This window comes from Cornus florida, unplaced genomic scaffold (genome assembly GCF_030987335.1).
Source record: "Cornus florida cultivar Cherokee Brave unplaced genomic scaffold, ASM3098733v1 CherokeeBrave_3.0.0_Hap2_Chr03, whole genome shotgun sequence".
NCBI lineage: Eukaryota > Viridiplantae > Streptophyta > Magnoliopsida > Cornales > Cornaceae > Cornus > Cornus florida.
In genome coordinates, this window is record NW_026775573.1 from 10,495,007 (window position 1) to 10,511,364 (window position 16,358).

The 16,358-nt window shown below is 37.0% G+C and overlaps 1 protein-coding gene across 1 annotated transcript; it reads left to right on the forward strand.

Annotated features, from left to right (window-relative positions):
• Window positions 1-15,998, forward strand: LOC132299432 (transcription factor TGA2.2-like). Its single transcript, XM_059796041.1, has 12 exons — window positions 1-236; window positions 1,203-1,330; window positions 1,770-1,873; window positions 6,901-6,971; window positions 7,183-7,374; window positions 7,513-7,587; window positions 7,679-7,738; window positions 10,660-10,737; window positions 10,873-10,924; window positions 11,132-11,403; window positions 14,345-14,593; window positions 15,586-15,998. Exons 2-12 carry the CDS (start codon window positions 1,233-1,235, stop codon window positions 15,730-15,732), a joined length of 1,398 nt encoding a protein of 465 aa, XP_059652024.1. The 5' UTR covers window positions 1-236; window positions 1,203-1,232; the 3' UTR covers window positions 15,733-15,998.
• The last annotated feature ends 360 nt before the right edge of the window (window positions 15,999-16,358 follow it).

Genomic DNA, 16,358 nt, shown 5'->3' on the forward strand with positions numbered 1-16,358 from the left:
AAATAATAGCAGTCATTGGAATGTGGAAGATTTATGCAGAACCAGAAGTCTATATAGATGGGAATGGTCCAAACGTCTCTCTGTCAACACTTATTCATTCATTATACAGTAGTATAGTTTCAACGAAGTTACAGGTGAGTTGGGGTTCAAAGTTTGAAACTTGGAACTTTAGATTTGATTAGCTGGATTAAGTAGTAGCCCCCTTTTGGGAGAAAATTTTGTACCAAAGTCAAAAGGTAATTTTAATCTACAATAGCTTGTCTTATTACTTGTTTTTTTTCGTGATTTTAGTCCGTTTTAGGTTTCTGGGTGTTGTTTGTTGTGCTGAATTTCCGTGCAAGAATTCAACTTTAGTTGTTTTAGCTTCTGGGTATTGCTGAGTTAGTGTTATTTTTTCTATTTTGGTGTCCTGAATGGGTGAATTTGATTTTTGAGTGCTCTCTATTAGGATTCTCTGTGCTTTGTGTCACTGAGTTGGCGTTAGAGTTCTTGCCTTTCAGGACCCAAGATTTACAATACAGAGTTCTGATTTTGAACCAAAACTTTCTGTTTTTAGTTTTAGGTACATTTTAATTTATGCTTATGTTGTTTTTCGAACACGAAAAGATTTACATCAATCTGAAATTGGCTACTGTGATATTCGGTTGCCTCTGTAATTAGGGCTTGTTTTCTGTGTTTTTTGTTGGTTTTGAACTCTTTGTTTGGTTGGATTGGTGTACAAGTGTCTTGGAGACCCATTCTTGTTGTTTGTCTACGATGTTGCTGTTAATGATGAACTAACTGTTATTTTGGTTTATGTTTAACGGTCTTTGGAAGCTTCTGAAACATGTCATGTTCTAAAATGTTTTTCTTGTTTTGATGGTAAAAAGATTGCTGCTTTATGGATTTTTTTGGTGGTTTTGTTGTAGAGTGATGACTCTAAATATTTAGGAATATCTGGGTTTCTGGTTATTAGAGTTTCTTTGTAATTTTTGGGCTATACTAATTGCGACGAGTTGTTGGTTCTTTTGGTTTGGGAATTTAATTCAAAGTTAATTGGAGTCTTAATCTCAGGATTATGTGCCATTTGTTGATTTTGTTGTGGCTCACAGTTGTGCTAACTTTACAGTGCATTATATTTCTGAGTTGAGATTTACTTGTTTGGCTTTTAGCTTGTTTAGTGTTTGGGTTTTTTTTTTGCTTATTTATTTATTTTGTTTAAGGGTACTGAGGTGAGGCGATGGTGGTGATGTATGGGTGGTAAAAGAGTGAGCTCTTGTGCAGAAAATGAAAAGGAAGCAGCCTGCGGAATGCCAAGCTTTATTCCAACATTGTCCATTTCCACTGCACTGTAAGTTCCATCTTTAAGTCAATCTGTTGATGGTCACATAAGTGAAAAAATTTACTGAGAAATGTGGCCTTTTCTTTTTATATAATCAGCTTGATAAGTTCTCATATTTTGTTTTGATTGTTTCTATTTGTATTGCATAAAACCAATTTTAAAGGAGTGGTTGCCATTCGATGGACACCCTTGTTTCAAAGTATCCCATTCTGATTAAGAGTCTTCTTCTTGGTCTAATGTTACATTATAACATACTTCCATTGGTTCCATCAATGGTGGGCATTTTAGATGACTGGAAATAGTGGTGTTAATTCATGATTTTGGCTGTTAGAGGTTATAACAAGTTAGTTCGAAATTATAACTACTGCTTTAACTTTGATGGTCAATGGTCTTCTTAGGTTTTATTGCATCGTTATGAGTAATGAATTTGATAGAAGCATGCTTACAGTTGCACAGAGGGAAGTTCTGTCCGTTCTAGTCAAGTAGCTGACTTTGAGGCGCTTGAACAATCCATTGGATTTCGCATAGAGGATGTTATTGGCTTGAGTGGAAGTAAGTATTGAGCAATCCAACCTCAACAATTAATCATGTTTGAAGCAAGCATATAGGGACAATGTATTCTTTTACTTGGTAAGCTTTGAGATTTAATGTGTATAATGGCATATTATTGCTCCTTCTTTTGGTACGCATCATTTCCTAAGATTGAGAGGACAATCAGTCTTTATTTTTAGTTTAATTTTTCAGAGTATGAAACACAGCACGAGCCTATTTTCTCATATTAATAAGAACGCGTGAGGTGACTTAAATGGTCATAAACAAGTAAACGATTGGGAGAGTGGTGTCCATATTACTGAAAAAACAGGCCAATGCTTTTGTGGTGTTTTTATTTTTCCAACTATTTTTACTTGGCAGCTGAGATGGTAGCATGAAGTGATCATACTGGCATAACTGATGTTTTCTCTATGCAGAACGTTCCAGTAGTTGGCCTTCTTTTTTTATTACCAAAAATTATTAGTTGAATTTTGATTTGATACTTCCATGTATTATGGGTAACGTAGGAGACATCTATACTTTTCCCCCGGGAATCTTTAGAATTACCCCTGCTTAGCTTTTCAAAAATAGTTGGAAAAAAAAAAAAAAAAAACCTGCATTTTTCACTTTCGGCCAAAATTTGATCCAGAATTTGACTTTTTTTTCTTTCGAATTCTAGATCTGAATTTTCTTAATTCATTTCAGTTGGAAAATTTAACTACTAGAATTATTTGCCATGTGGTACATGAAGGTGGAAAACAGCCTGGTATGTTCAATTACAAAGGTTACATTTTGGTGCTTTATTAACTTTGTTACTTTATCAAAGCTTCAATGAAACTAATCATCAAAGCTTCCCTTTAAAATACAAGTGGTTGTCACTTAAAAAAAAATGTTGCTAATGTTTGTTCTTCTGATATGCACAGGAAATTGCAAGCATTTTAACTATCTAATTTTTAAATAGTTTTGATTTTTTTTGGTTCAAGCTATTATAGAAGTAATAAGTGCATGAAATATGATGTATAAATTACCCTGTTCTACCCAATGTGAAGGCAATTAACAAAATATGTAAAGCTGAAACCCTAAAGTCCTCTTAATTTATGCTCATAATTAAGAGATCTTTTCCTCCTCTTTTTATTTATTTATTTATTTTTGATAAGTAATAGATCTCTTCCTCCTTTCCTAGGAGTTGAGAGATCCATATCATTAATGCTTCTCCTGTTAAGCTTCTTCCATATTCATCAGATAGTACAAAGAATAGAAGAAAAAGTACTGTACTTCTACCATTAAAACTCAACGGTTGCCACCCATTAAATAACTCTTATCACATAAAAGTGGAGAAATTGATGCTACTCTAAAGTGAATGAAGAGATAAGAACTGCATTTTTGCAAAATCACATGGAATGGGAAGATGGTTCATTGAGTTTGCCTCCCTCTTACACCTAATGATATCCTTTTGGGGCTTTTTTTTTTTCATAATTGTTTTGGGGCTTTCCACACCTATTCTTCCAGGGGATTTACCATGGAGAGTGTCATTAATAGTCATCTGTGCAAAGAAGGTCCACTTCCAAATATGCTAATGTTCCCCTCACACTGCACTATTTGGAACTTCCATTACTGTTATAACTTCCAAAGAAATGGATTCACTGACATATCGAAAAGGGAATTACTGAAAAATCATAGCAATTCATTTAAAGAAAATATGAGTTAATGTATACCCCCACTACAAGAAAACGAGCTCCATATGCTAACAATTTGAGATATCAAAGAGATGGCTACCTTTGGAGGTGATTAAGACCTTACTGAAAAATAATCAACTCTTCTCCTGTATTAGTAAGTTAGTAACTTTTTTTTCTTTTTTCTTTCCTGAATGGTTTTAATTTTATTAAAACAAGTAAACAATATGGTACAATAGAGAAAGTGTACCCTGTAGACTAGGGACACAGAGAACCAGCAGGAAAAAACAAGAAACACCAGTAAGGGGCATACCCCAAAACCAGAAAAACAATACCAGAAAAAAAAAAACTAGTCTGCATAAGCCTAGGTAGCAAATACAGAACCAAGATCAGCAATGGATAGACCAACAGCATGAAGACCCTCAAAACATTCTTCCTTAGTCAGTTGTTGAGGGGTATGATTCTCACCACCATGCACCCTCCTGTTCCTCTCATTCCAAATGCACCATATAACAGCACAGAAAAGGCACCTTATCAATCTACTCCTCATTGTTTGACCCTGGGTCTGAGAGATGAACCAAGACACCACATCAGAGAAATGCTGCAAAGTCATAAGCACATCCCAATGACACCTGAGACAATCACTGCCACACCCTATTTGCATAAGGACAACACCAAAAAAGATGATCTCTGGAATCAGAATGATGGAAACAATATGGCATACAGCCGGCCAATAAATCCTCTCTTCCTTAGGTTGAAATAGGAAGGGAATGAATCATGAAGGATAAGAGAAGAGTGGAGAGTAATTCTTGGCCTGCTGGAATTACACACCAGTTTGTACCATGGTACCGTAACACTCTGCTCTCTACAAACCTTCCACATGGCTTAAAAGAAATCTTGAACCGCTTGATAGTATCTGCAGAATCAGACAAAAGCAACTGATGCAAGAACTGGCCAATCTCCATAGGCCAGCCTTCAGGAACACTCCACCCAGAGGATGTCTTCAAAACTGAAAGTTTAGCAAAGTAATTGTGACCTGTAGGGGGTAAGCTTCTGAGTCCAAATTTCTTGTGCAAGTGTGAGGCTTGGTGGGCGGGAGCAGGCCTGTGAGAGGCAAGGCTCTGGTGCGAGCTACGTGTGCTCACATGTCCCACATCACTTGGGTGTGGAAAGGTGAAGTGTAATATGTAGGGTCATCACCCTTCTATGACACAATGCGTTATAAAACCGTGATGGCCGTGAACCTATCAGAACTCCGGTGTTAAGCGTGCTTAACCTGGAGTAGTACCAGGATGGGTGACTTCCTCGGAAGTCTCTGGTCTAGGGGACCCAAAATCGGAAAATATTGTGTCTGGGTAGGATGGGGGCCATTACAAAGGAAAGCCCATTATACCAGGGATCATAGAACAAGCTAAAAACATCACCACTGCCAATAGAAAAATACAAATGTTGCAGTAGAAACTCCCTATTGTCCGGTATAGACTTTTAAATAGCAGAATCTGCAGCTCTGGCATTCATAGTCCAGAAATAGCAGAATCTGCAGTAAGTTAGTAACATTGTGAAATGTGGAATGTCAAACTTGTTTTGGACTTCTCAAAGAGTAAACAGGATCAGTTTGAACACAGGACAAGAAGGGAATATATGTATGTATATAATAATAGTACAAAATAATAATAGCAAACAAACAATGTTGACAGGGATGATGGAGAAAATGAGACTGGAGCTCTAATCCCAAAATACACCTAGATACCATGTGTCTGCCCAGGCGGGGAGGCAGTGCTTGGGGAAGCTCCTTGAGTTTGCTAGGTGGTTATTCGTTGGTTTTCTAAGCTCAAGGTTGTAATCTCATAGTCCAGCTGATTGGGACGTTGAGGCTGTTTTAATAGCTTTGAGCCTAGCTATTATTCCAGGATCATATGACCCTCCCGTGAGGGTAATTTTTGACCATGATATGACCATTTCTTCCTGACCAATTACTTAGATTATCCACTTGGGGGATGCAGAAAGTTCACCAAGGTGTGAAGGGGAACACCATTACGACCACATCGTTTTTAGAGTAGTTGCTGATCCAGTGCTGTGGCATGGTTTCCGGCCATTACTCTGCGGTTGAGAGCATTGCATATCCTGGTCCAATATAAATTCAGCTCAACTTCAGGGTAATATGTAGAACTATCCTGTAGCCCTCGTGTCATGGTGTGAGCGTGCATATTCCATGACTGTCATGGCAGGAGGCCTGCCTCGTCAACTTTTTCTTGTGATAAACTTGGATACCCTTGGCATGGAGGCTTAAGTTAATGGTCTGTTGAAACTGTGTTCCAGTTATGACAACCATAGCTTGTGGACTGTCAATAGGTTGTAGGATATGGGGATTTAAATGAGAACCACAATTTGACTGATTCCCGCATTGAAGGACACCTGGAATCATGAGCGACAGAAACAGAAACCTTAACACCCGACATGTATTTGGGATACTGTAATAGGGCAAAGATCCCACTGCCTAAAGTCCTTTAGTCTGGTATTCTTCTTTGGCTTTAACCCGTCTACGAGCTTGCAGGTTCTTCCCCCTCTATGTGCTGCTGATTCGCTCACATTGATCAGAGAATCCTTGACCAAATTTAAATACAATTAAACTACTTTTGTTTTCATGTGCCATGTAAAAACAAATTTTCACTCATTTTTTAAGAAGGAAACTAATATGGTAAAAATTAATAAATTTGTGATGAATTTTCTCCCTAAAAAGGATTTCTCCATTACAAAATGTGGCTGACTAGTTGAAGGAATTTTCTGAAAAAGATTTAAGTCACATTTTTTATTTCTGAAAAAGCCATTTCTTTTTTCCTACTATATTTAGTAAGTACCAAAATAGGAGTAAAAATCTACTCCCTCTGTCCTATATGAGTAGTCCATTTTTACTTTTTAGGATGTCCCAAATTAGTTGTCCCATTTGAAAAGTCAAAGCAAAATAAATGCTATATTTCCATCATTGCCTTGCCCCTAAGTTTTCAAAAATCTTCCAACTTTAAAAGGACAAGTTGATAATTCTAGAAGGGGACAATGCATTAATTGCATGTCCCCTTAAAAACTTCTAATACCAAAGATGGACAACTAATATGGAACGGAGGGAGTAGTAAGCTTTCTTCTATTGGATTTTGTTATTGTTAGTGTGGCAAAACCTACTTCATTGGTTGTTAATATTTTCCCCTATAAATCTTCCCTCCATAAAATGAGCATACAGATGCACACATGCAGAAGACTATTTTTGTATATGCGAAGATCATCTGACTGAATTTATCTATGCTTGCTTTTGTGCCATCAAAGTCCCATCAAACTTTGACATGATTTTCTTTTGATATGTTTCTCGTGAAAATGGTGTAGTGTTCAATTCAACAAAACAAAGAGGCCAAGCAGTTGCTTCTGATCCATTTCATATAATTAGTTTTATTAAGGTGAACTACTAAATTCCCTTTCAAGTCAAGATTTTTTTTTTTTTTTTTTTTTTGTAGTCTGTGGGATGATTAGATATTGTTTGATTATTTTTTCCTTCTTTATTATTTCTTTCTTATTTGTTTCTCTCCCTCTCCCGTCCTCCCTCTCCTCTCTCTCCCCCAAGAAATCTATATCAGTTTTTCATGTCTCCCTTCATATATTTGTAAACAGTCAGCAACTTCTGTTGATACAACTAACGCTGGAGTGGAGTCTCGTAAGCTGCAATTACAGAATAGTCAACTATCAAATCTGGTTTCTGTACCTAATCGTAGTGTGGAGAATTGGGGAGACTCGACTATGGCGGATGGAAGTCCTAGGACCGATATCTCAACTGATGTGGAAACAGATGATAAAAATCAGAGGGTGATCTCTCTCTCTGTGTCTCTCTCTCCATATTTGATTCTAAATCCTTGAAGAAATAAATTCTTCATTCTTGCTCTTCTTGGAAGGTCGACTGATGTTTATAAATGTAATAAATTGATGCTCCACTCCCTGTTGCAGTTTGAAAGGGGTCAACAACTTGCAATCGTGGCTTCTGATTCCAGTGACAGATCAAAGGATAAATCAGATCAGAAGGTTCTTTAGTTTAAATTATAATACATTTAGGATTATCTGAGGTGAATCTATCAATTTTTGGTGTGAGTGTTCGTGTTTCTATTCTTTGCAGACTCTTCGCCGGCTTGCCCAAAATCGTGAAGCTGCAAGAAAAAGTCGCTTACGGAAGAAAGTATGATTTTATTTTTCATAACCTTTTCCTTATTGTGAATGCTGATATATGCATCCAAGCATTTATAATGTTCTTATATAAGATAGTTTTGAATATAAGTGGTAGATATTAATTAATAAATGGGTATCAGGAATCAATCTACGAGGCCCGTGCCCTCTCTAATTGGTTCACTTATAGTGTGTTTTGATGAAATATTTGTAAATTTATCAATATACCTACTGTTTTTAATACCCAGGATTTGCAGAATCTGTTGGTTTGATAAAACTCTAAATGCTAGAATTTGATTGTGATTTGCAATTTGCTATTTAGATGTGTTAACATTCTATGAAAATGGAGTTCAATGCTATATTGAAATCATACAACACACGACACATGCAACACATTTCCGCCTCGCTCACCTATATGGGTGTTAGGCTCTCACTTCACATAAAAAAACATACAATAATATACTATAATTTTGATAAAGCATTATACAAGACACCGTATAGTAACCTCCAGTTGTTTAAATATTAACTTCTATATGCTTTATAACTTCTGTAATAGACGTCTGCTCTTTTTGTCTCCTTGTAACCACAATTTGATTAGCAACACAACCAAGCAAAAAAAAAAAAAAAAGAAGGGAAAAGAAAGAAGAAAATACTTCCATGATATAATGCATAACATACTGCATATTCCAACTAAATAAATTTTCAGTATCAGAAGACGTACCAAATATTATGTATCCCAATACATAAACAAATCTAATAATGATAGTAATCACTAAGCCCAAGCTCGCATAAAGAAATCACAAAGTTTCAATGCACTTGAAAAGGGTAGGATATCAGAAAAAAGAAAAAATACTTCCAAAATATAATGCATAACATACTGCATATTCCAACTAAATTACTTTTCAGTATCAGAAGATATACCAAATATTATGTATCCCACTAAATATACAAATCTAATAATGATAGTAATCACTAAGCTCAAGCTCACATAAAGAAATCACAAAGTTTTCAATGCAGTTAAAAGAGTAGGAGATCATACACTACTTAAAAATATATGTTGTAATGCACCTATTAGATTTAGGTATATTGTGAACTAAACATCTGCTTTAAGAGGTGGATTAGTAGAGTTACATGCCTATTGGGCTACTTTTTCCTGCATGCAAGCATTGAAGAGAATTTGTTGCCATGACTGATTTCTAAATCTTTGAAGTTTTATTTTCCACAAAGCCATTGGATTCTTCAATATCTCTCACTACCAAACCTGCTTTTGCAGCAGTTTCAGCTACTGTTTGAGTAGAATCATCGTTCCCTCACAAGTCTATTACCTCATCCCAGTTCGGAAGTTTATTACCTCATCCTAGTTCGGGAATATTCTAGCATTCTCATTTTCCCATATGAAACGGAACAGACAGTAAAATCACTTGCATACTTTGTCTGTAATGTATATATATATTTTAAACATAACCATTCTGTGCATTTTCATCACGAGCAGTTATCATGTTTTGGTTACTTTTTCACTATGTGATCCCAATAAATCTTTAGGACAAATCCAACATATTTATCCAAGCCTTTATATGGATTATGACCAGTTTTGACCCCTTGTTGGTCATAGATTTGCCACCTTTTTCAGAAGCTTATTCTTATTGTGACTACCTAAGAAGCACGGACACGGATACGGGACACGGATACGACACGACACGGACATAGCGACACGGCAAATCCAAAAAAATTAGGACACGGACACGGCGAATAGTATACATATATATATATATATATATATATCAGCATTAATAATTTAAAAAAAAAAAACACTGATATGTTTAGGTTGGAATATATATATATATCACTGATATGTTAGTATATATATATATATCAGCATCTTTAGGACACGGACACGGCGAATTGTGGCATCTTTAGGTTAGTATATATATATATCACCATCCTTAGGGTAGTACAAAACAAAAAATAGAACATATCAGCATTAAAAATTAAAAAAAAAAAAATTAACATATCAGCATTAAAAATTAAAAAAAAAAAAAAATCCAGAAAAGTGTGTCCGAGCCGTGTCCGAGCTGTCTGAGCCGTGTCCAAGCCGTGTCCGAGCCGTGTCCAAGCCGTGTCCGAAAATTAAAAAAAATAAAAAAATTCCATACACGTTTTTTGGCGTGTCCGACACGTGTCGGGGCGTGTCCATGTCCGACACGTGTCGGACACGGATTCTTCGCCCATTTTGGAGTGTCCGTGCTTCTTAGGTGACTACATTCCCTTCTTCTCTGGGCCTTTCTGGATGAGGATTTCCCACTTGTTGGAGAGAGGCGTCCTGACTCCTGACTAAGGAATTCTTCAAATCTGCTTGCCACCTTGTGGGCCCACCAGTCAGCCTTGATCCCGAGTTGGGTGACAAGCTTTCCATGGTTAAGGACTGAGTTTATGACTCGAGCCTGGTTGATCTTCATTTCAGGCCTCAATCCAAGTGCTGTTGCATCTATTTACCTTTTGTGAGACGAAGCTATTGGCTAGTTCTTGTTTGGGCTTACACTTAGCATAGCCGTAGACTGGACCTTAATTAAGATTTGTGTTTGGTATTAGTGAAGCCTCAGAAGTACCATGTTTTTCATACTTGGTGTATTTTTTTGGCCCCAAATCCGCATTGACTGCCCCATTTAAGTTAGACTGCAGACGAGAATTCCTCGATTTTACATTTATCAAAAAGAAAAAGAAAAAGTCTTTAAGTATACATATAGTACAACCACTTGGAACTGGAATGTACTGTTCCATTCTTGCTGCCTCTGTGTGATCTTTTAAGAATTACACCATGTTTTATGAGAATCTTGAACACGTTTTTAATATCACCTCTCCTGTTTGTCTCATTTTTAAGCTCTTATTGATTGCATCATCTACCTGTATTGAATGCTACTCCCTTTTTCCCCATAGGCATATGTCCAGCAGCTAGAGAGTAGCAGACTTAAGTTGACTCAACTAGAGCAGGAGCTCCAGCGAGCAAGACAGCAGGTTAGTGTTAGTTACTCTTTATTGCCCTATTGCCTATTATCGAAGGTCTTCTTTTCTTTAAGCATTTTCTTTAAGCATTTTTTTAGGTGTGTATAGCTTTTATTTATCTTCTAATTATTATCTTCTGTTTTATAGGGAATCTTCATATCGAGCTCAGGAGATCAAGCCCATTCAATGAGTGGAAACGGTATTCCCACTTTCTTCTTTATCTTCCCTTTTACCAAGCTTTCAATATCATGGATTTCTTTTGGGAGTGAGGTATAGTAGTTCCCCAGGTCACTGCATGCAATGTCATCCAGTACACTACACTATCCTTGTGTTTCTGTCAGTTCCTCAGTTCTTGTGGTTAACACTCCATAACAAGATTATCTTGTTATGACAAATTGTTTTGCAGGGGCTATGGCATTTGATGTAGAATATGCACGGTGGTTGGAAGACCAAAACAGGCAAATTAATGAGCTGAGATCAGCTGTCAATGCTCATGCCAGTGATGCTGAACTTCGTATTATTGTTGATGGTGTCATGGCACACTATGATGATATTTTCAGGCTAAAGGACATTGCAGCAAAGGCTGATGTTTTCCATTTATTGTCGGGCATGTGGAAAACTCCTGCTGAGAGGTGTTTTCTGTGGCTTGGTGGTTTTCGATCATCTGAACTCCTCAAGGTGAGGTAGTCTTGATTGTTTTGATGGTTTCTTTATGTTAGTGTTAATTCTGGATAATGCCTAAATGCAAAATAATATGAAGAATATTGTGGAATACAACAGAATGAAACAAGGAAACAGCCTCTCCGCATGCGGAGGTAAGGCTACGTACATCTAACCCTCCCCAGACCCCGCAATGTCGGGAGCCTCGTGCACTGGGTTTTGCTGCAACAGAATGAATCTTCTACAAGAAATGTAGTAGGAATTATGCTTTTGTATTTTCTTAATTTTGTCACAGTTGTAGTACCTTGGACTTGGTGCAATTTAACTTGTGATAAAATGCTATTATTTGTGCAAGTTTTCTGATACAACAATCAATATTTTTAAAATTTGTTGGGTGCTGGTTTGGAGCGGAAATGTTGCACAGATTACTGCCTTATTAATGAGCAAGAGTAAAAAGCAATTGGAAAATTGGATGGACAGAACACCCAATGGTTCTCTAGTTCCTCAATCTGGCTTCTGATTTTGTGCATAATTACTTCCACGAAGCTATTAGACTGCACATGCCATTTATAAATCAATACAGGCATATACTGTTTCTGACAGTCGCTAATCTAAAAAGGAGTGATTCTTCTCTGTTAAAAACTCAAATACATAAATGTATAATGTTATTTTATTAATTAACCAACAAAAATGCAGATATTAGGATTTTGGACCCTTAAGTTGTTGGATTTTCTGATTTCTGGACGTTATTGTTTGAGGGTCTTGGGTACCTTTTTCTAACCTGATCTTGGATATCTATAAAACATCATATATATGCATTATTATTTTTTTCTTAGTTGATACTCACACCCTCCCTCCCCAAGGAATTGGTTGCACTCAATATTTGTGAAACCTTAGACCTGATTCTTTTTGAGGCACCAGGGCCAAGTTTTGGCAAGTTCTTACCCACCTGAGCCAACCCTTGGGGTTATATGCATTATCATTTAAATATACATCACCAAATTAGAATTTTATTGGGTTCTTTTTCTTAGCTGTTATATTTTTCTTCATTTTCATCCTTCACCTTTTAATATTTGACATCTTTCTTGGCCCATAAAGTGGAAGTTCGAACAATTGGACCTGGGAACTTCCTCCATGTTCTTGTAGCTGTCTAGGCTTGATAGCATTGACGGCAATGCTTTGGCTAGTTTAAAACTTGCAATACTGTTTTCTTAGAGTGTTCCGTGTGTCAATTTCCATATTATTACTCCATCCGTCCCAAAATAAGTGCCCCTTTTTGGAAATCTAATTTTCAAGAGAATGATTTTTATTATTATTTTTATTGTATTAGTAGTGAATGAATTATCAAATTTACCCCTAGTGGGTCCACAGTGATGTGATGATTTACTTATTATTGGTTCAATGCAAGGTTAAATTGGTAATATTACATAAAATAGTACATTGACTTTTCAAATGGGACATTTATGTTGGGACGGATAAAAATGGAAAGGTGGACATTTATTTTGGGACGGAGGGAGTATTATTTTCTGTGATCCCAATCAGATGGATATTCTATTTTTCTCAATAACTACGGCTTTAAATTCTCTAGAATCTCATTCTGCACTTGATTAGGGTGTTTTATAGTTTATTTTGGGTCCTTAGTACTAGTTAATCATTACTTTGCTGTTGTTGTTTGTATCTTGATCGTCTGGTTTTGAGCTGGTTCTGGATTTTCCTTTGTTTGAAAACACTGAAATTATACTTCATTAATACCCAAGTTGTCAAAGTTGTTTGCTTTGGATGCTTTTGATGGGCAGATACTTTGAGCATGTAATCCTTTTGTTTTCAATCACTTATGCTTCCTTTTGTGGGAAGGATGGGAAATTAGGTGGAAGAGGAGGTAGGAAGGGTGGATGAAGCATCCCTGAGGAAGGGAAGGTATCCCCTTCCTCTTTGTTTGGTTGAGTGGAAGGAAGTAAAAGGAGATGATTATATTATCCCTTCATTATATAATTTGGCAAAATTTGATGAAGGATAATAATGTTTCTTTACATAATATATGATACTTATCCTTCTCTTTCCTCCTATCTTCCTTGGAGGAATAGAAATGGGGGACCAAGAGTGATGTCTCATCCATCCATCCTCCCCCTTCCAACACTTCCTTGAACCAACAATAGAGGCTTGTTTCATTCCTTCTCTCTTTTCTCCCTCCCCTTTGCTTCCCTCCTACCATAATGTTGAATAGCCCTTCACTGCTTATAATTCTCTCTCAAATATATTGTTACGACAAACACCGTGAACCAAGAACAAATCAAGAATCACGATAGAAAAGTAAACACGCCACACACACAAAGAACATGAGGATTTACGTGGTTCTGTGTAAGCCTACCGTCGATGGTGAAGATCCGGCAAAAGATTTCACTGTGTGAAAATCAGGAGATTATGAGTTTCAGTCCTCAAACCTTAGCGCTCTCTCACTCTTTTCCCTGTGATTTTCAGTGCTCTCTTGTGACACGCCTTGAACCCTAAACACCCTTACATAGTGGGCTACAAGAGATTTCTAGAACCATGTCCATGACCCCGGAAGAGAAATTTGGTCAAAGCCGATATCAGGTTGAAACCGGTTTGCAACGTGACCCTGGCCGAAACAAAATTCTGGCCACAGCATTACATGTATCTATAATGCATCTGCTCTTCTGGCCATACGCTTTTTATGGTTTGGATGTGTACACTTTTGGTGTGAAGAAGTGCAGCTGTTTGGAACTAGAGTTGTGCTTTGTGACCGAGCATCTGAATCCAAGTTTGATGTTCATTTCATGTGTTGTCTTTTTCATCATGATATGATGTCTTATTTAATCTCTAGTTCAGCATCAATTGATGTTTAAATCAACAGTTTTCTTACAAGTATTTGGATAAATATTTAGGTATATGTGTTTTTTATTAGATTTCAGCTCGTTGAAATTAATTGGTTTGTGTGCAGCTTCTTGTGAACCAATTGGAGCCTCTAACAGAGCAGCAATTGATGGCCATTGGGAACTTGCAGCAATCATCTCAGCAGGCAGAAGATGCATTGTCCCAGGGTATGGAGGCATTGCAGCAATCCCTGTCTGAGACACTTTCTAGTGGATCTCTTGGCTCCTCGGGTTCATCTGGGAATGTTGCAAACTACATGGGTCAAATGGCAATGGCCATGGGAAAGCTAGGGACTCTTGAAGGATTTATTCACCAGGTTCTTCTTTAGATTCTCATTGCACTTAAATGTTGAACTTAAATTTGTTTGTACTGCAAATGATACTGCCTTTGAGTTTTATTCCCCATGTAGTTTGGAAAAAGGCTTTGTTGACTTGAGTCGAGTCTGAGTTGAGTTGAGTATGTGGGGATCTCAATTAAAAGTTTGAAATCTAAGTCGACATTAATTCTGTTTGAAAGGAAATAAATCTTGACACGCTTCAAAATATTTGCAAAGTTTATGTGGAAAATCCAACCTTTGGTGCAGCATGTGTAAATCTTTTTTTAAGTGATTCAAATCTGAAAAGAAATGTTGGAAGTCTTGAAACTTTGTAATATAAAGCCTCCCCCAACCCCCCTTCCTCTTCTCTCTCTCTCTCTCTCAATGATCGATTCATGAGTAATATAATTTTATGTATAATTCCTTGGACGCCTGGGAATAATTTTTTAGAAGTTGTTTCACATTGCCTAGGAAACATTTTCCCTCTGTTTTCCTATACAGAAATTGCTGGAATGTTCTATAGTGAATGCAATTACGGCAAAAACAATGATATGTAGAGGTGTGAGGACAGATCCAAAGGAGGAGATTTAGGGTTGGGGGCGGTGTGGTGTGGAGGGGGATGGTGGGGAGTAGAAGATGAAATATCATGTTCTGTCTCATCTGGAGTTATAGTTTGAAAAACTATACTCCCAAGTGGTTAGAGCAGTTGGTAGCACGACTATGCTTGCAAGGTGGATGTTTCAGATTTGAAGCGCACCGGGACTTTCCTGGAATGCTTGCCTTGGGATTGACGTGTGCTCCAATAGTTAGTCTCCACTGAAACCCTCTCATCATAGAAAGGAAAAAACAGAAATAGAAAGGAAAACATGAAAACAAATAACAAAACATCATGGAAAATTCATGGAACTGTTGAATGATGTCTTCATTGCCATTGAAAAAAACCCTATTTGCCATATAGTCTCTTAGAAAGTGTTTTTCTTTGGGTGATTCAGGCTGACAATCTGCGACAGCAAACACTGCAACAAATGCACCGTATATTGACAACCCGCCAATCAGCTCGTGCACTCCTTGCAATACATGACTATTTCTCCAGACTTCGTGCACTTAGTTCCCTTTGGCTTGCTCGTCCGAAGGAATGAAAAGCTTTTCAACTTCACCTGTAAGATTATAGGCCTTGCTCGGAGTTTTAGTGGCATAGATGACTTTGGATCTGGCACAAGGGTCAGCTTGTTCTATTGACATGGTTATGTTTTCTTCTTAGTTAATTATTTATTTTTCCTGTGTTGTAGATTATCAGTGTACTCATCAATACCGATGTTGTATCCAGTAATCATACAATCATGGAGTTCTTGTTGTCGTTGTAGAAATGATGTTTGATGAAAATGTACATGTGTTTTTCTTTAAATTTTATTTTAGATAGTGGCAAAACCAGAATGATTTTGATAGGTGGTTATTAGCAAGATCAAATCCACTAATTTATTTTCTAACCGTTTAATTCTGTTCTGGTCTCTTTTGATTGTATTTCTGTTTTTCCCGGGAAGCAGGAGATCATAACAAAATTAGGGAATTTGCTACCCTTGGTTTATCTTTTTTGCTATGAAAGCGTGTTTTCGGACAATGTTGTGGGCGTATGTACATTTTGCTTGAATTTTGGGGGGAAAAAAAGTGTAACAAGTTATGTTAGTGAGCTTTTCTCCCCACTGCAGTGATTTAGAATGACTTTTCCTGACTGGACTACACCAATGTCATTTCGAAACCGTATGAG